General features: G+C 33.9%; 1 protein-coding gene across 1 annotated transcript; it reads left to right on the top strand.

The window, feature by feature from the left end:
• The first annotated feature begins 241 nt into the window (after positions 1-241).
• On the top strand, positions 242-19,983 carry LOC140060922 (tRNA (32-2'-O)-methyltransferase regulator THADA-like). Its single transcript, XM_072107293.1, has 30 exons — positions 242-324; positions 717-910; positions 2,144-2,432; positions 3,072-3,255; positions 4,373-4,442; positions 4,977-5,179; positions 5,680-5,829; positions 6,038-6,532; positions 6,887-7,042; positions 7,132-7,236; positions 7,856-7,970; positions 8,214-8,359; positions 8,475-8,773; positions 9,160-9,311; positions 9,715-9,905; positions 9,990-10,099; positions 10,206-10,332; positions 10,750-10,869; positions 11,394-11,516; positions 12,556-12,647; positions 12,754-12,972; positions 13,476-13,644; positions 14,171-14,286; positions 14,628-15,165; positions 15,308-15,435; positions 15,536-15,608; positions 16,299-16,458; positions 16,888-17,016; positions 17,187-17,338; positions 17,618-19,983. The coding sequence occupies exons 1-30, from the start codon at positions 242-244 to the stop codon at positions 18,014-18,016; spliced, it is 5,487 nt and encodes a 1,828-aa protein (XP_071963394.1). The 3' UTR covers positions 18,017-19,983.
• The last annotated feature ends 580 nt before the right edge of the window (positions 19,984-20,563 follow it).

Raw genomic sequence — 20,563 nt, 5'->3', positions numbered from 1 at the left:
AAATAAAGTTAGAGTTCAACCAAATGTGTTTATTCGTACTGTTTTGCTATGAGTTGCTGACCAGAAAAGTTGGGAGTGGGTTATTATTTCCAGGTGCCTAATTTATGATTAGTAATAGTAACCCACTACTCTAATAGTAACCCCCTTTTAATAGTAACCCACCCTAAAAAACAATCAAAGAATAATAACCCAGGGTTACAATTAGAAGATTTACAGTATATTTAATTAATATTATCTGAACATGGTTTTTATGTTTGTGGTTTTGTTTTTTTCAGTATTTACGCTTGTCCAAGATGCTCTTCATTTCTACTTAACAAGAATAAGGTATTTTTTTTCAATGAAATTGTTAAGATAGTTTGCTATAACAGTTATAATAGTATTTTAATAACAGTAGTGGCCTATTACCAGTTTTAATAATGTCTTTAAAAATAGAAGTTTGCTCTGGTGGATTTTATTGATGTATTTTAATGACAGTAGTGGCCTATAATTGACCAGTTTTAATAATGAAGTTGGGTTGCTATGGTAGGTTGTAATGATGTATTTTAATAACAGTAGAGGCCTATAATTGACCAGTTTTAATAATGAAGTTAGGCTGTTATTGTAGGTTGTAATGAGTATTTTATGGCATGTTTTAATAACATCTCTTTACAATATACAGGAAACTGAAGGATTTTTTTTTCCAAATATGTAAAATAATGAATGAATATTATAAATAGGAATGATACTGAAGTGACTTCCATTAGCCAGAGTGAGAGCATGCATCATTGCCTAGCAACAATGAAAACATCAAGAGTTTTGGTACACAAATGTTCCTCTGCATTACGTCAAGAGATGTCAAAGGTTAATAGCGACAAATTAAGAGGTCATCTTGAAAACATTCACAGTAATGCATGTCTTATATTGAAAGAGGGTAATTATTTAGTTGTTAATTAAGATAATTGATTAGTAGCGGAGCCTGACATTTTTTGCTGCATTCAAAGCTCTGATGAATTGAATCAAGTGGTGTAACGCAGAGGCCTGAGGCCCTTGGTTTAGGAACCCAAGTGGCCCTTTAACGCCTGGAGGCCTCGTGCGTTTTTAACGTTTTTCAACATATTTTAACGCCTGTTTTTTTCTCTAGGCACTGCTCATAAGCTCCAGGGCCCCTCGGTTTAGTCAGTGAACACTCATAGCCGTTATACCACTTATTAAATCTTTCAATTTCAAGCTTTTGCCAGTTCAATACAAAATTTTGTTTGCAAATTTGAAATCTGCATGTAACTGTTAGTCCAACCTACTAGTAATACTTAATAAGGAGCTCTAAAATTAAGAAAGTTTAAAATCTGCATGTAACTGTTAGTCCAACCTACTAGTAATACTTAATAAGGAGCTCTAAAATTAAGAAAGTTTAAAATCTGCATGAAACTGTTAGTCTAACCGGGTGTCTAACCTACTAGTAATACTTAATAAGGAGCTCTAAAATTAAGAAAGTTTAAAATCTGCATGTAACTGAAACTGTTAGTCCAACCTACTAGTAATACTTAATAAGGAGCTCTAAAATTAAGAAAGTTTAAAATCTGCATGTAACTGTTAGTCCAACCTACTAGTAATACTTAAAAGGAGCTCTAAAATTAAGAAAGTTTAAAATCTGCATGTAACTGTTAGTCCAACCTACTAGTAATACTTAATAAGGAGCTCTAAAATTAAGAAAGTTTAAAATCTGCATGTAACTGTTAGTCCAACCTACTAGTAATACTTAATAACAAGCTCTAAAATTAAGAAAGTTTAAACTAAAGACAATCATTATAAAGTGTAAAATGTAAAAAAGACATAATTTGTAATTAAAAATTTTACATAACTTACAGTAATGTAGTAAAGGTAAAGATCCCGTATTCAATTCTGAACATACAGTAGGGTAATGAGCTGTTAGGAGCTCGGCGTTATGTGGCAGGTTGACCAGTTCTTTTCCACACCCCCTTATACTCTCTAGTATTTTCAACTAGGTACTCATTTACAGCTGAGTAGACTGGGAGTTGTCGGAAATTGAACCAAGGTCTCTCTGTATGACAGTCAAGTTTCCTAACCACTTGACTACCCAACTCCTCAAAGTTTAATGTTTTTGGGTGAACATTTTTTGTCATTTTTCCCCCAATTTCTCTTGCAGATATTTTTTCTGCAGATTGTCAAAATGCTGCAGGTATGACTATAATTCAAATCACTCAGCTCTTTGCTGACCAACAACTACCAAAGGAAGTTTCCAGTTTGATGAAGTCTAAACTACTTGACTATGATACTCTATCACCACTATCAAAGTTGTTTTTTTGCCAGGGTGTTTTGGCGACGGTACCAAATGAAGAGTTGGTCAGACATCACACAGACGATGAAGTCAACAGTTATGTTGGTGCTTCACTTCTAGATATGATGTTTAAGCAAATTTGGAATCTTGTTAGTCTGTAAGTGAATGCCTGGTAGACTGTAAAGCCCTGTCTACACTATCAAACTAGTTTCACAAAAAAGTATAGTGTGCCCAAATATCAAACTTGACAAAAAGGGTGTGGTGTGCCCAAATATGGTAGTGACATCATCGCATACAAATATGGGCACATCACATAAAGTGTGATAGTGTAGACAGAGACACTAAGTCTAATTTTATTGGCCTTTCTAATGGTCTTTTTTCATGCGGTTTCCTGTTATGAATATTTTCTGTATTACACAGTTCAAAGTTCATAGAAAATGAATAATGGAGGCTAGCTAAGGTAAATGATGCATAAATATGGCAGTAGTTAGATAAAAAAGCCAAGATGAACAATCACAATTTAAATCCCCTATCAAATGAAAAAATTGGACCTGAAGTGACGATTAAAAATGAGCTTAAAATTATAGTAAAATGACTCGCTTTGAAGAGTATAGATGTATAGATTGTGTGACAAATGTTACTCATTGTTATAACACATCATGGAAAGCAATTCATCGTCAATCAAATTTATTTCGTTAATTTAAAATTCTCCACACTAACAGCAAGTCATTGCCACTAACAGGCAGGTGGAAATTTATTCTCCTGTTAATGATTATTAAAAATCTATCCTGTACAGGTTGATAGAGTCCTTCTCAGCGCTATCAGTAGCCAGAGCGCTTGCATTATGGACAACGTGTGCATTGACTTCAATGGAAACTAAACAGGGCAGTTTACTTACAGACGGAGGCTACACAGAGTACAAAGACACTCGGCAGAAGTTATTAGAGTATTGTTGGACCAACTGGGACCATCCAGTGGACGTAAGAGATATTGAAAGGCCCACCACAGCCATTAATAGGGACTTTACAAAACAGGACGGGAAGCCACGAGGATGGTGCTCATGAATAATTAATGCATGAGCTTTAAAAAGTGGGCGGAGCTTAGCATGAAATTCTGTCATTTTATTCAGAAGGGCCCCACACTGCGAGACGGGGGAGGGAGAGAAATACTGCCGGTCGTCGTCTTAACGCAAGGGTGCGTAACTAATAAAACGACTATGTGGACTGTATATGATTTTAGGATGTCCGTCCTGTTTCGTAAAGTCCCTATTAACACACTGAAAACCCCCTCTTTTCAAATACAATAGTACATGGGATTATACTCGAGCATGGGATTATACTTGAATATAGGATTATATTTGAGCATGGGATTATACTCAAGTATAGGATTATACTAGAGTATGCGATTATACTCAAGCATGGGATTATACTCGAGCATAAGATTATATTAGAGTATGAGATTATACTCGAGTATAGGATTATACTCAAGCATGGGATTATACTAGAGCATAGGATTATACTAGAGTATAAGATTATACTTGAGCATGGGATTATACTTGAGCAAGGCATTATACTTAAGCATGGGATTATACTAGAGTATGAGATTATACTCGAGTATATGATTATACTCGAGTATGGGATTATACTCGAGCATGGGATTATACTAGAGTATGAGATTATACTGTACTAGTCATGAGATTATACTCGAGTATGGGATTATACTTGAGCATGGGATTATACTCGAACATGGGATTATACTTGAGCATGGGATAATACTAGTCATGGAATTATACTTGAGCATGGGATTATACTCAAGCATGGGATTATACTTAAGCATGGGATTATACTCGAACATGGGATTATACTTGAGCATGGGATTATACTTGAGCATGGGATTATACTTGAGCATGGGATTATACTTGAGCATGGGATTATACTTGAGCATGGGATTATACTTAGTCATGGGATTATACTAGAGTATGGGATAATACTAGTCATGGGATTATACTTAAGCATGGGATTATACTCGAACATGGGATTATACTTGTATGCTCTGTATTTCAATGTTAATTACAAATATTTCTTTTTTATTTCACAGTGTATGAGGCATCAAGTTAATGCTATTTTTAGCAACATCGTTAAACTTCACAGGAAAATGGTTATTTATAGTGAGTGTTTATTTCTATCTAAGGAAGACAAAAGTACATTTAAAAAGAAAATGTATGACAATAATTAATTCGAATTTATTAACATATACAAAAATGAACATAGATATAATAGTAACAGCAATAATAAAAGCATTCAATGAACATGTATGTTGCATAAATGTCGCTCAGTATCAGGTGGAGACCTGAATAGTCGAGCCTTTCAAATGCCGAACATACATACTTCATAACTGGCTTGATGATATCGGGATCATTTGCACCCATAATAAATATAAACTTATCATTTTGACATAATAACCAGATCGTCAGCATATAGTAGGCAATTCAATGATGTATGAACGCAGGGTCATCCAACAGCTTTATGTCTCATCGGAAGGACGAGGCAGTTAGAGTATTTTGTCTAACTGACAGGATTCGTACCCATTCCTCTGTCATTCGAGTCGAGTGGGAGTATTCTAAGCTGCTATTGTGCCTGTCCTCAACCTATGTAAATAAATAATATAATATTTTGTTCTCTCTATTCACAAATAATTACAGGGGAAAATTTAGACTGTAATAATGATGCATTCATATGTGAAGTCCTACAAAAGATTATGTTAAGCGATCGCCATGTACGGGGAAAGTACTCATTCCTGGCTTGCCTTGTAGAAAATGTTGGTGTAGAATTTATTTTGGAAAGAAATCCAAAACTACCGCAGGAATTGTATGGTTGTGTAATGGACCAAAACCTTTCACCATGTGTAAGTGAAAATTTGTTTTAATTATTCCTCTGTTAAATTATTTTACCATTAAATCAATATTATTCAATTACAGTATAAAGCTCTGTCTACACTATCAAACTAGTTTGACAAAAAAAAAGTGGTAGTGACGTGTCCAAATATGTTAGTGATATGACATATGTCCATATATGGGCACATCACATTTTTTTGTCACATAAAATTTGATTTGACTTTTTGGTCACTGAATTGTACTTTTCGAGCATTAGACCTTTAACCTAGGTCAAAACAAACAAAATCGAAATTTTTCGGAAGGCAAAACATTTTACATAACAAAACAATTGCAAAAATTAACAGTCATAAAAATGTATTTTTCCTAAACCTATTAAAAATACCATATTAACCAATCAGTTAGTCAGTCTTCAAAGGGTTAACATTGGGTTAACATTGATAAGTATGGACTGTACAGTTTTTCCCATATCTCATATATTATGTTGTCTAATTTGTGTTTGTTTGTTTTCTAGGTTGGTAATCTTGTTGATGTGATGGCCAAGAACCATTTGAAGAAAATGAATAGCAGTTGCATTGATGTTTGGCATTCAACCTGGATTGACGGCCTACTCTATGCTTTGCACACATGTCCTCCAATACAACATAAATCATACATTATGCAGGTATGCCATAAGGATATTGTTGATGTCGTCATAAGGATATTGATGATGATGTCATAAGAATGAATATTGATGATTGAATGTATGTAGTTGAAAAATAATAATGGTATTAATGTTGGAAAAAGATTCTGTGATTATGTTAGTGATGGTGGACTAGCAGATTGAGCTAATTGAAAGACTATAATATTAAGAAAAATATACTTTATTTTAGGTGACGCTTCCTAAATTGATTAAGTGCAACCCTTTAAGTGCGCAGTACATTATTGAAAGTCTGCAGAGTAATCGATGGGATACCTGCACATCAAGGCACCATGATGCTCTTGCTAAAAGGCACCTGGATACCCAGGCTTCAAGTTGTAAGGATGGTAGGTCCCTGGATACTCAAGATAATAGGTCCCTAGATGCTCAAGGTACTATGTCCCTGGATGCTCAATGTTCCAAGTCCCTGGATGCTCAATGTTCCAAGTCCCTGGATGCTCAATGTACCAAGTCCCTGGATTCTCACAATCCTAGGTCCCTGGATGCTCATGCTTCAACAAATATAGATTACAAAGGCATGAGGCTGTGTATGCTAATGACATGTTTGAAGATAGTGAGGGCCTCGAACATTATTGAAGTGGAGTGCAAAGGTGACAACAAGCAAATGTGGCAGGGGTTTGTTAACATGACAACCATCAAGCAGGCTTTATGCCACAAGAACAATCAGGTTTTTTATTGTTTTTATTCAATATGTGAATTGTTTATTAAAATAATCAATAATTTAATGAAAACATGTATGGTATTTTTAACTTTGACCTATTAAGCGTGGTTCCCACTAGCAACGCAACACAAGGACGTAACGCAACGTAAGAGATTTTACCAATCACAAGCGATGGATTTATTCGACGTAATGTCCTTGCGTTGCGTCCTAGTGGGAACCAAGCTTAAGAAATTTGATTGCATGCAGTAATCCGGAATATATTGGTTGTCTAATTTGAGAAGCCGATTCATATTTTGCAACCTACAATATAAACAAAAAGAAGACAAGTCAAGACTTCTTTTCTTTTCACCTTTCTCTAAGGTTCGTCTGGACACATTTGCATTGATTTGTGATACAAGGAAGACGGGAGAAACATTGACAGATTGCGATTTCAATTTGATCAAATTCTTTCTACCTTTCAACCTGAGCAGCCACTTACCGTCATTCAGACAACAATTAATGATGCTAATAAAAAAGGTATCAACATAGCGAGTACAAATATTTCTTTTTCTTGTATGCGCATTTTAATTTGTTTGCAAAAGGCTAATTGAAATTGATTTTTTTAGCTTTTTATTAGGCTACAAGACAGTGGTAGGCAACATCATAAGAATGTTACAGCTCAAAACCACCTATTCAGATTGGAGGACGCTGACAGACTACAGGCTTATAGGGTAAGAAAAGGAGCACAAGCTATGTTTACATTCTCTTTTCTGAGTTAAATTCTGTCAGTCGTGTCTGCTTCTTATACAAATTACAGTAAACATCTGATATGCCCTGTTGTAACCCAGAGGGAAGGTATTTCTATAAATTTTTTTTTCTAACTTTGCATTCTGAGTGTACCCCTGGAATCTATCGGGGTTATATTAAGCTATCAATGTGTTTGACAAATTAGTTTGACAAAAAAACGTTTGATGTGCCAAAATATGGTAGTGATATGCCCAAATATGCTAGTGATATACATCATCATGTCTATGATTCGGAGTCATCTTAACTCTGTTCTATGCATGCCTAAAAGCTCACACAACCTCATACGACAAGGCCTGCCAAAACGTCTTGTTTCTTCAGTGCTGTCTGAGTTGAATCCGGACAAGACTAGTTCTTTTGAAATAGTGTCGGCCGTAGCTTTTAGATCGTCGAGAGATCTTTAAATATGTTTAATTTTCTCTAGATGAAACAGTTAGTCGGGCCTCATCGTACAATGCTGTCCGAGTGGGCCTTTACTCGAATGCATACATAACAGCCATTTTCAGTATTTATGTTTTTTAACAAATTGGTTTTTTTCCATATTAGGACTTCCTGGATTGGTTTGTAGAGAGGTTGTTTGCTGGATTGCAACCAGGTTCCTGTTATCCAACCAGGGTGTCATCTCTTACCGCTATCTCTAATCTATGCAAACATTTGTCTGGTAGGTGTTTACCGAATACTGTTCCTTTAGTTGTAAAGAAAAAGTTAAATACACTTAATGTGCTGAAGCTTACCCATGAAACAAACAAGAGGAAATATATATTTTAACACTGAAGCCAATCACTAGGGACATCCCTATTAAGGGTCAAGGGTCAATTTGTTAGGTCCTAAAGGTGTCTCCTTAATGGAGGTTCTACTGTATTAGTTAATTAGTTAACTCAAATATTAATTACATTTTTTTCAGGGTGCTCTTGGTATGATGTTAACAGTATATTTAGTCTCAGTAATGTTCAACTTCTGTTACAATGTTTTGCTGACCCTTATGAAAGTGATAAGGTCATGGCCTTTGACCTCTTACTTCCTTTATCACAAGAGACACTTGGAATGCAGGTAAGAAGCTGAACTAATTGTTGTACTGCAATCTTCTAAGGTTTTGAAGTAACACATATAGCATTTTATTTAATAGATAATTTGTGTAATTCTTTTTTATTCTTATTTTTTATAGGATATCAAACAGCTGACGATGTTATATAAAGTTGCATTTGAGCTCGCTTGTAGTACACGCCCTCATAATTGTGAAACCGCATCGTTCATGCTGCGCTTTATAAGCCGACAGCTTAAACCAGCTGTAAAATGTGATGCGAGTTGCCACAACAACATACAAGGCATTGTGGGGGATCTGCTTGATTCGTTGTCGAAGCAAATCGAGGTCGCAAGTAGGAGTTTAATAGAGGCAGCCGGAACAAAACCAATGTATGGTGTTTTACATTGTATACGAGAGTTATTGGCGGATGTCAAGTTTAGGTGAGAGTAGAACATTATTTTTTGTCGCTGCAAACTTATAATAGTAACTCTTGAAACGTTTTCCATCATCTTTCCACGATTTGTTTCCATATTTTTCTGTTTTGGACAGGATGGTTTGTTATTGTGCTGAAGTCTAAAATTTTTCCTTTTAAATCTTTTTTTGACTTTGTTTATCTATCTTTTGGTCCTCCTGGTGGTCTTTTTACTTTCTTTTTAGTTCCTTCATTGTTTGTTTAATGGTGTATCATCCGGTAATTATGTGTCAATACCATTTTAATCTTCTTCGTTTAATTCTTTTACTCCATTCTTCTTGTTTTGTATATCCTATACTATTTAATAGTAAGTTATGAATAATTATTGTTTATGTGTATTTTATTCTACTTCAGTGAATTGGACAAAATCGTCACCGCGAAGTTCAAACAGATTATCAACATGTTGCTGTTGATATGTTACAAAGTTGCTGAGGTTGTGTCACCTGTTGTATGTAATTCATCACCTGAAGGGTATCTTCCAGTTACCCAAACGCTAGATGAACTAGGTAAGAGTTCCATCTCTTTACTATTAGTACTTTAGCAGTTTCTTTTACTATTGATACTTTAGCAGTTTCTTTTACTATTGGTACTTGTGCAGTTCCTTTTACTATTGGTACTTTAGCAATTTATTTTACTAGTGATACTTTACAGTTCATTTTACTATTGATACTTTAGCAGTTTATATTACTATTGGTACTTTAGCAGTTTCTTTTACTACTGGTACTTAGCAGTTTCTTTTACTATTGATACTTAGCAGTTCGTTTTACTATTGATACTTAGCAGTTTGTTTTACTATTGATACTTAGCAATTCCTTTTAATAATGTGCGTAGTGATCAAATCTAGCAGAAACTAATTATGTTACCAATTATGTGATCATATTGTTAATAACCATCCTTTTTTTTCTAAAGATATTTCCGATGTTGATGCCGACCTTGATGATTTGGAAATATTTGAGCACACTGCAGACTCGACGATGATGAAGGTGACGCCACAGGCAATGTTAGTCTGCTGTTGGCGGAGTATGAAGGAGGTGTCTTTAATGTTGGGGATGATCTCGCAACAGCATGAACAACAACCATCGCTATTGAGTCACCAACAGGTGATGTTTCATATGGTATGGTTCGATAATAAGTCTTTGGTAGTTTTACATTATTTAACAAATTTATTTATCTTCTACAAACAGGTGATAGAAATGGGTGACTTTTTCATTAAACTTCTGTTAGAATCGAAGCACAGAGGAGCGTTTGAGTTGGCGTCTGTGGGTTTCAACCAACTTTGTGTAGTTTTATGGAGGTGAGGACAGGAACAGAACTAATTCTTATACATTGAAAGTAAGAAACATTACTTCATGAATGACATAATGATAAAGTGAATAAATCACAACATAATGTTTTTACAGGAGTTCAGTCACCCCTCTACAATGTTTACCCAAGAAATGGCTGAACAATTTACTAAAAGACATTGGTAGTGGAGGTGAGGTGCTTTGTGCAACCAGGAGAAGTGCTGGTGTTCCATTTACCATACAGGTTATATATAATATTTATGAATCATAATTATATAGCTGAAGATCTTAAAATTATGGAATTTTGCAACAAAAAACAAGGATAACCAGACCAGGAAAAAGTTTTTGCTTTCATTAAAAGTCGTGAAAATTTATTTTTTTATTCGACTTTTTTTTTAATTCATTTTTGTATTAAACCTTATTTAAAGAGGGTAACCATAAACAGCAATCAAGGCGTCCTTATATAAATATATAAAACAAACAAATATAAAAAGAACCATACAAAAATATATTATACAACTATACAAAAATATACAATTATTTCGCTTTTCTATGTAAAGTTTTGTAAAACTGATATGAAATTAGCTAGAAATCTTTCCAGATGTAAGCTAGATGGAAAAGATATCTCTCGGAACAAATGGACATCTTTTTTTTTCTCCAGGCCCTGGTGACATCAGAGCCTAGCTCATTACGAAGGCAAAGTCTACAAGAAACAATGTCAATACTAATCCCACTTGCAATTCCCACACAACAAGATGACGGACAAGAAATCGCTCCTCAGGTAAATATAATGTCATGCATATCTGATTTAATCAGGGCTGTAAAAAGTTGAAATAATATGCTATAGTTGAGCTAAAATATTTACTTGCCCAGAATCAATTTTTACTAGCAACAATTTAAATCAAACATATTTGTCTCCTTCTGCGTTTCATAAATTCATAACATAATCATGTGAGCCCGATTCACGAAGCAAAATGCTTTTGTTAAAAACTTCATTACAGCAAAAACACTGGTTTACGTTCATTTAACTGATAGTACAAATCCTAAGTTTCTAGGCTCTCTATATGTAGTTAGTATAGGCTGTATTTATAGTCACCTTGTTAGACAACCAAGGCACTAATCATCATTCTAGCATCTTTATATTTTTAGCTATAGTCCAGCCTAAAATAAGTTGAGTCCCGGATCTCCGACCACAGACTTTTTACCGGCCTAATAATTTAATTTAAAATTCTTCTAACTCAAACAGAAATTTTAAATATTCAGTTTTTCTCTGATTGAGTAGAAACATTTATAATTGTACTGTAGGTGCACGCTCTCAACATAATATGTGCGTTATTTCGAGACACCAGGCTTGGGGAAGATGTGTATCCTTACATAGCTGATGGAGTAAAGGCTTCAATATTAGGTTTTAAATCTCAGTTGTGGATCGTAAGTAACATACAACCTGTTTTATTAACAAAATTTTAAGATATATTTGTCCAACTGAAAAAAGAACTTTTTTTCTGTTAAATATGCCATTTTGACCAAAAATTGGATTTAAACAAATTATTACATGGAAAAAACTGCAATTTAAACCAAAAAAATAGTCGAGTTGACTGGAAGTCAATATGTTTTTAGTTGAATTTACTCATTTATTTTGTTCTTTTATAAGTGAAAACATTGTTCTTTGGGGTGTTTTCTAATTAATTTTCTGATTAACTTGATTAACTACAAAATGACCTATTCAAAGTATATGTATATATATATATAGTATGAGTTTATTCATTTTCATATTTTTTCTTAATTAATGTTTATTTAATTTAAGAGAATATGTCGACATTATTCTGCTGTAGTTACTGTATTAACTTATCAGTTTGTTTACCCTCAAGTCGGCAATTATTTTAACATACTTTTTTGGAATAAATCATACATACTGTTTACTGCACTAACTTCTAACACAAGAATCTCCTGTTCTTCAATTTGCATTCAAAACACAGTATCGGAAGTACAGGGTTAAAAGGTCAAACTGGGCGACGCCATTTCACAGGATGGAGCAGCGCCCCCTCCAAACTAGGAAGTCAATTACTCTACCCCCTAGAGTATTAGCAGATCCCCTCTATGATTTTGACTTTCTAATTTGATGCGGGCGCCCTACTCCTCAGTCAATTACTCTATCCCCCCTAGAGTATTAGCAGATCCCCTCTATGATTTTGACTTTCTAATTTGATTCGGGCGCCCTACTCCATGGCTCACAATGGCGCCACCCATTAGCTCTATTCTATCCCACAATGCCTTTCGAAATTGTTACGCGCTGCGGACGAACAGGAGATTCTTGTGTTATAAGTTCTTTGCTTTTACAATAAAACAAACTAAAAACATATGGTATTGCAGTGGAAAAAGTGTAGTTACTGCAGTAACTGCAGTGGAATAATTTTTACAAGATCCTTAATGTGTAAAAAAAACATTTTTTATTTTATTTTATTTTTAGGTACGTAATTCCAGCACGTTGTTGTTCACAGCACTTATAAATCGCATATTTGGTGTTCGCAGACAAACAGAGGAACTAGCACGCAAAAATTGGCAAGTTTTTTGGTGCTTTTAGAAATAAATGATAACTAAATTGGAAATAAACAGTTGTTGTGTTAGAAACTTTGATGTTAAATTTTATTTTGCTTTATATTATTAGTATGACCGGTAGAGAATTCTTTACGCGCTTTCCAAGACTCCATGCATTCCTTCTGGATCAACTGTCAGCTTGTCTTGGACTCCAACCCATGTCTGACACTGGATACCTTCAGCCTAGCCTCTTTCCCATCTTGCTTCTTCTATCACGGCTATATCCATCACCAACAGATGGGTCCGATGCCAACTTAAGTCTTTCACCGTTTGTTCCATTAGTGCAGAGGTTGGTATTAATTGATTGATATAGAAATAATATTTAAAGAAAAATTATAATATGGTGGACCACCTAATAATGATAAAGTAATACTCTGACAGTTTGTATACACAGGATTACTGTACCTAAAAATATTTCATGTTGGCAGTTTCGAAATCTGGGTGTGGTCCAGAGGCAATGGGACGCAATAACGCAGAGACTTTTGACATGTTCAGATGATTGTAAAGTTCTGTTGCTTTGTAGCCTCTTAATTATGGAGATTTGCGAACAACCTACCTAGGTCAGGTCAATCGCTGTGTCATTGGTCGACCTACCTAGGTCGTTGCCTGGACCTAGAAATCATCAAAACTGTGTCAAGTTAGAGAGTGGTGAAACATCCCAATATTCCTGCATGAGCACAGTGGATCATGACAAATTTTGGTCAGTTAGTCGTTTAAAAAGCAAAAGCTAATTGTGCAATAGGAAATTGTGCAAGTTCAATTTTCTTTCTTTATATTCTATTCTACTCCAAGATGTGGCTCAAGTGCCATATACAAGACCAGAACGATGTCTGCCAGAGCTCTTGCTTCTCTTGTGCCTTCCGGAGAGATCAGCAAAATGGTAGAATCACTCATCAAATCTCTTCCACAACAGAAAGCACAGAACTTCCATCAGAATGAGATTCATGGTAATCTGTTACAGGTACAATTTTAGATGTTGTCATATATATTATTATTATTATTATTATTATATCATAATATTATTTCTCCCCGTTCAAGTCTGTAGCCAGGATTTGTTTTCTTAAAAAGGGGGAGGGTGCAAGCTTAACCAACTGAACAACAAATAAATTTAGGCCTACTATAGTCTATTAGATGAAAGTAAGGTTTTTCAACTGGCTGTAAATGAGACTTTCATAGAGAAGTTCTGTATTTATGGATAACCTATAAAGTAATTATCACGTTTTATGTCTAGTCTTTTTTATAGTCTACACTATCAAACTTTGACAAAAAAATGTGATGTGCCCTTATAGACATGATGATGTCACATCACTACCATATTTGGGCACATCACTACCATATTTGGGCACATCACTACCATATTTGGGCACATCACTACCATATTTGGGCACATCACTACCATATTTGGGCACATCACTACCATATTTGGGCACATAAAACTAGTTTGATGGTGTAGACAGACCTTTAAATGACAGTATTTTTGTTTTTAGATTCATGAACTTCTTCAGACTCTCAAAAGCCATCATCACATGTTAAATGTTAGACAAGAAGTGCTTCTTCAGCGAGCCATATCATCTTTCAAGGATTGCATGTGGTTGAGATCTAGGTACTGTATGTCTTAGAAAGTATAATATATAACATCTGCATTAATTGTTACAAGTTGTAACAAGTTTTAACCAGGTTTCATCTCCCAATTTATTACACGTTTCCACACACGTGAGAAATCCCGGAAGAAAGTATATTTGTGTGCTGTTTGATTATGATCACGCTATTTGAATACTATGAATGCTCAGTTTAATACCAGGGCAATAAATGCGCGCTCATTAACAACTCGGGACATCTCGGAACAAAAACAATCGTTGGTGTGTTTTTCTTCCAAGACAATATGGTGTTATATTACCCGCTACAGTATATCAAATATATTGTGAAAATAAATTCTTTTTTTAGTGTAAACAAATGTGCTGTAACAAAAGCAGAGTTTATGAATATCCTTAACATCTTTGTTATGGAAACATCATGGATGGCAACCACTACCACGGGTCTGGTTCCAGAACTTAGGCAGTTGCAGGAGCAAATAGCAAGGTTAACTCATCAGGATGTCGAACCAGTATCGGATGAACTACCCTTAGATCATGTAGCCTTGATGAAAGCAGTTGTCTCTGCGGACATTCGAAAGTCAGATATGCTTGCAAATGAAGATACAGAATTGAGTTTGGTTCCAAGTACTGTAAGCAATTTAGAAGGTTCACAGAGTTCTGGTGACTTCACAAGAATAGTCTCCAAACATTTATCGTCCAAAGTCTATGAGGCGCGACTTCTGGTGTTAGAACACATCTTTAACAGATTGCATGTGGAATGTAATCTCAGAATTGATTGTGAAAACCAAAGTTGCCAGAAAGTTTTCAATATTTCCAGAAATCAGGATGTTTTCAAGAAATTAGTTTCCATGTTGTATTCAGAAACCCACCATGAATGTAAAATAAAGGTAATTTAGTTACTTTGTATTAAATAGATTTGGCTAGCAGTATGGCATGTGGATAGTAATATGATAGTTGAATATACAGATAAAAAGTTTAATTCAGCCATACTTAATAGTATACAGTACATATTTTTGTCATTACTTTCAGGTACTGGAGGTTCTTGGCATTCATCCAATGACACTTTGTTTTCCCTGGCTTTTTGAAGATGGTAGGCAGTTAACAATCATACAATTGGCTCATATCTTACTCGGCCTAGCTACTCCTGAGAATGTTAGGTATGCTATATGTTACTTCAAACATTAAATGCATTGAATTTCAACGTTTTTACTATGCAGTCTTTGTTTTGTATATTAACTTCTTCATTTTTTTTTTAAGAGATGATCTTGTTTGTGGAGTAGTTTTTGTCGCAGGGGTTCTGATTCCACATCTATATGAATCTGTGATTGAGGTAATGTATTTAACATTCCAATTTAATAATACTGTTACTGTTGTATGGTCGCTGTGTGTTGGACGTTGGAGTATTGATTGTGAGATCGTCGGTTTGAATCAAATGCTCGTCGCATTACTTGAATCCTTTGGTAAACTACTTTGATTCAGTTTGCCTCTATCCACCCAGGTGTACAAATGTGTACCTGGTATTGGTCAAAACACAACTGGCTGCAACATTGTGGGAGTATGTTTCCAGACGTGTTTGATCCAAAAAAAGACTACTGTAATAGTGAGACGCTTAGGGGCTTTATACATTAAGCGCCATATAAGATCGTCATATTATTATTCTTATTATTTTCTATTTTATTTGCGTTTATTTTTATTTATTTATTTTTTTATTTATTCAATTTCTGCCATATACATAACAAAGAAGACAAAACAATTATAAAGGAGGCACGGAAAGACCAAACAGGTGCTAAACACCTATGCTAGTTGGTCAACCCAGAACAGAAAAATAAATAAATTACGTTCGACAATAAAAGCATCGACAAGAAAGCGACCAACTACACACATTTTCAATATCAAAATTATTTAAAAAATAAATATTGAGATAATTAAGTAATTTGGTTTTAAAAGAACTAACAGAAATGTTAGAAATGTTTAATTTAGCATTCTGTAAGAGGTTTGTTATTTTAATTGTTCTTCACAGGATCCTGAGGACAAATCTGCCAGAGGTTATATTAAGAGTTTTGTTGAACTGATCGAAAGAAGAAGTTTTGCAGAACACACGACACAATTGAGACTAGCGATAGCAAAAATGCTCAACGATGTCACTCTCTTCCTTCTAGTTGATCCTCACCATTGCTTAGGTAAACATCTCTAGCAGGTACAAAGAAGCTGCGGACTGCGATTGACCTTTAGAATATTTTGAACCACTCATCAATATCCGAGAATAAAATAGTTACTTATTAAACTAGTTTGACAAACAAAGTGTGATGTGCTCAAATATAGTAGTGATATGACATCATTATGTTGATATATGCAATGGCGTAACAGTTATGAGCGCTCACTGGCTAAACCCCAGGGCCCAGGAGCTTATAGCAGAGAAGTGCCCAGGAGAAAAACATGCATTTAAATATGTAGAAAAACGATCAAAATGCCTGAGCGTTACACCAATGTATATATGGGCACATCACATTTTTGTTGTCGCGTAAAATTTGATAGTGTACACAGATCGAGCTTTAGAATTGTTCAATCATCTATGGTAGTAATATATTATTTAAATTATCTTTATCTAGGTGATATACCAATGAATGTGTGGTGTACTGTTCTACAATTGTTACAAGACAACGACTCGGATGTGAGGGCGTCTATGACCAGCTGCATACGTAGCCTTGCTAAACATGTTCCATCCGTATTCACAGATAGTAAGTTTTTCAAAAGACGATTTTACACTTTAGGAGACAATCTTTAAATTTTAGAAGACAAACTTATCTTTAGTGAGAAATGATACATATTTCAGCGAAAATTCTTGTATTCCAATGATTTTATTTCTACTTCCTTCAATCATTAGTTCAGAAATCTCTTTTATTTATAGGTTGGTATTACTGGGATGTCCATGCCCACTTAGGCCTAAAATTAGCCATTGATATTATGATTGAAATCCATCTTTCAACGAATACATGTTCCTTGTACAAGATGCTATGTAACCTAGTATTAGGCGAGCCGGAAGAGTTTATTATAAAGGAGGTAAGTACACTAAATCAATTTATTTATTTAGACATGCCAATGGGTTGGAAAAATATAACAATTAAGTCAGTTAGAATTTTTAAAAGGTAAATAAGGTATATATGTTGTTGAAAAGCAAAATCATGTTTATTAAACAACTGCCACCCCTGTCTACACCTCATACATAAATTAGCAATCCAAATAAAAGCCTCAAGTCAGGTTTGACACTTGTATCTGTCTTTTTAAAAATGTACTGTTATATTGATAGAATAAATATTAATGTTATTACTTTAATTTAAGATTGAAGATGATAAACTGTTCGATAGAGGAGAAGCTAACACTAATAATGACGATATTCTCCTAACAAAGATGTTAGTCAACAGCTTTTGTAGCACCATTGAGAAGAACGCAGATTTAAAAATGAAGATAGATAGCGCTCTCTATCAGTCCGTATTGAAAACAAGGCTAGAAGATTTTCTATGTTGGGACAAACATGAACACCTTGGTCTTGAGCAACGATTCGTCGATACCACGCGTTACGAAAACGTACAAATTCAATTAATGCGTATTAATGCTGGGTTAGGTCTGCTTCAGAAGACTTCTGTATGTTTTGGGTCAAAGGTGAATGAACTTTGGGATGTGGTAAAGAAGAAATGTCACGATGTAGGACATAGATACAACTTTGACAATATTTATTAATAATTAGACTCATCTTTAATGAGTCAACATAGTGAAACTATCAATAGACCCACTGCATCATTGATTAATCCACAAGTGAGGAATGGATTCTCATAACTTTTCAAAAGGTATTTCAAACGTGAGTGGGATATTCTATCGTTGATCCTCTTGTTAATATTGACAACATAATGATAACCTATATTTTGTTGTGACTTTTAGCAAAGTACCTTCAATAATTATAATCAATCTTAGGTGTACAAAAGATTATTATGATGGAGATGGATGTTATCGTATTTACTGTATTATTGTGTCTTGTTTTATGACATTGTACATAACAATGTCAACAGGAGCATGCACAACAATGCGTGTAATATTATACAATATAATGAATGTTTATAAGTGTAATGGTACAAATAATGGCATTATTGGTGAATAATGAAAGGTTATATTTCAACGAGGCAAACTGTTTCTACATTTTAATGTTTGTCTTTTTCTGCTAGTTTTGTAATTGCTGGAATTGTAGTAAAAGTTTAAACACTCCCCTACCTCAAATACTTTTGATTAAAATTTAATTTGTTTTAAATTATACAACATATTTAATCGCTGTTCAATGAAAATGAATTGTTCTTAAGTCGCAAATTTAAAGATGTATTGTTACTTGAAACACAAAAAATGAAGGTCAAAATATTCTAAATTTAAATTGGCCATATCAAAGTAATATTAAAGTTATTCACTTCAAGTCGAAAATTCGAGCCAAAAACATTAAGTTTACGTAATTAACAGGTAAATTAATTTGATTACATTTTGTCTGGAAAATCGTCACGAGCGAAAGTAAACAAAGATTTCAAACCACGAGTATGCATTATGCATGATGCTAATTAGGATTATTTACAACTTGTCGCGGTTGAGAAGGTGTTTTCACACAGATTGTGAGGAAGTTTTATGATTATACATACAGAGTAGCCAAACAAGCGCATTGCATGAGATAATTATGTTTTGATCGAAAACTTGGAAGTCAAAGTTATTTTTTGAACAAAAAAACGTCTGTATTTCAGTTAAATGATTTTTTTTTCGACTAATTTTTGGTGAAAGTTAATAACTATTATGATACTTCAAAATGACCCACTTTTTTCGAAATTCTTTTTTTTTTTTTTTTGAATTAGACAAAGGGACAATACATCTTTAAGAGCCATTGTCTGTAAAAATCAAAGATTTGGTGGCAGATGTAAAAAAATGGATTTCTCTCAAATTTTTACCATGAATAGACATTTCAATAAAAAGCATATCTACAACATTCATTTTAATTTTTAGCCTCCGTTGCCATGACAACGGTCAATTATCCAAATTTTGTTGTTTTTGCCATTTTTCACAGATTTTCTATAGTGAAAAAGTACAAACTTGTATACTTATTTTAACCAAAAATACTTACATTATACGGTTTTTGTTTATAGCAGTGTAAACAACATGTATTGAGTTCCATTTAATGTAGAAAAAAAATAAATTACAAAATGGAGTTTGGTTGATACCATTATTTTAAAAAGGGGTGTTTTTAAAAAATATTTTTTTTATAAAAGTATACCTCATAAACGTACCTATAACTTCCAAAGTGGTGTTTTTAAATCAATGAGGTTTTTTAATTTGATAGTCAATAGGTTTTTCAACAATAATCACGAAAAAAACACTGGGGTAAATTTCGTACATAGGTTTTGTGTTGCCAGGAAAATACGAAAAATGCAAAAAATATAACAAAATATCAACAAACAAAACACATGAAACACAATTTAAATATGGCTAATCCAATAATAAAATGTATATATGGCTTGTCATATTGCTACTAGAGTCATACGAATAGTTTAGATAAAATAGGAGAATGTGTTGCCAGGTTTATTTCAATTAATTGCCAGAAAAACAGTATTTTGCATTGAAATATTTAGTTGATGGAAAATAATGTTAAACTTGGAAATAATTGAGTCAATGGTTTTTATAAATTTTTAAATCTATTTTGTGTAAAGAGATACAGAAAGACCTCCCAAAAAATCTGACCTTGTAAATAGGTCATTTGAGGTCAAAAGGGGTCAGATTGCAAAACAGGACAGGTCCCCACTTTACTACAACTATTAATGTTTGATCAAAATTTACAAGATAGTTCATAACAATTCTCAACAATTTTCATATTTTACCTATAGTGTTACCTTAGCAACCATTTCTATGTGTAACTAAGGAAAGTAATTTTTAAAAAACGTAAAAAATGGCGTTTTTATAAATACAAAGAATTGATTGCATTTGTACATGTTTCTCAATTTTACTTCTACTGCATTCCATTAATGACAAACTTGACCTTGTAAATTCATTCATTTTGAGGTCAACATTTTACCATAGTAACTGTTTCTATGCGAAAATTTAAAAAAAATAAGGAGTTTTTCATAAATAAAAAACATTTTTTCTACATAGTTTTACATTTCTACTTTTTGCCAAATTTACTTTAAATACTGAATCCTAATAATCTCAGAAAGAAAGTCTTGACGAATCTGAATAAAGGTTAAAAAAATGACCTTTAGTGTTATCTTA

The sequence above is a fragment of the Antedon mediterranea genome, chromosome 10, assembly GCF_964355755.1.
Source record: "Antedon mediterranea chromosome 10, ecAntMedi1.1, whole genome shotgun sequence".
NCBI classification, from domain to species: Eukaryota; Metazoa; Echinodermata; class Crinoidea; order Comatulida; family Antedonidae; genus Antedon; species Antedon mediterranea.
This window is presented reverse-complemented; position numbering and strand designations above follow the sequence as displayed.

Coding starts and splice junctions, on each gene's coding strand:
- LOC140060922 (XM_072107293.1), top strand. CDS start 242: ATGGTTTTTATGTTTGTGGTTTTGTTTTTTTCAGTATTTACGCTTGTC. Junction 7,043..7,131: donor TAATGATGCTAATAAAAAAG/GTATCAACATAG, acceptor TGATTTTTTTAG/CTTTTTATTAGGCTACAAGA. Junction 7,971..8,213: donor TCTATGCAAACATTTGTCTG/GTAGGTGTTTAC, acceptor CATTTTTTTCAG/GGTGCTCTTGGTATGATGTT.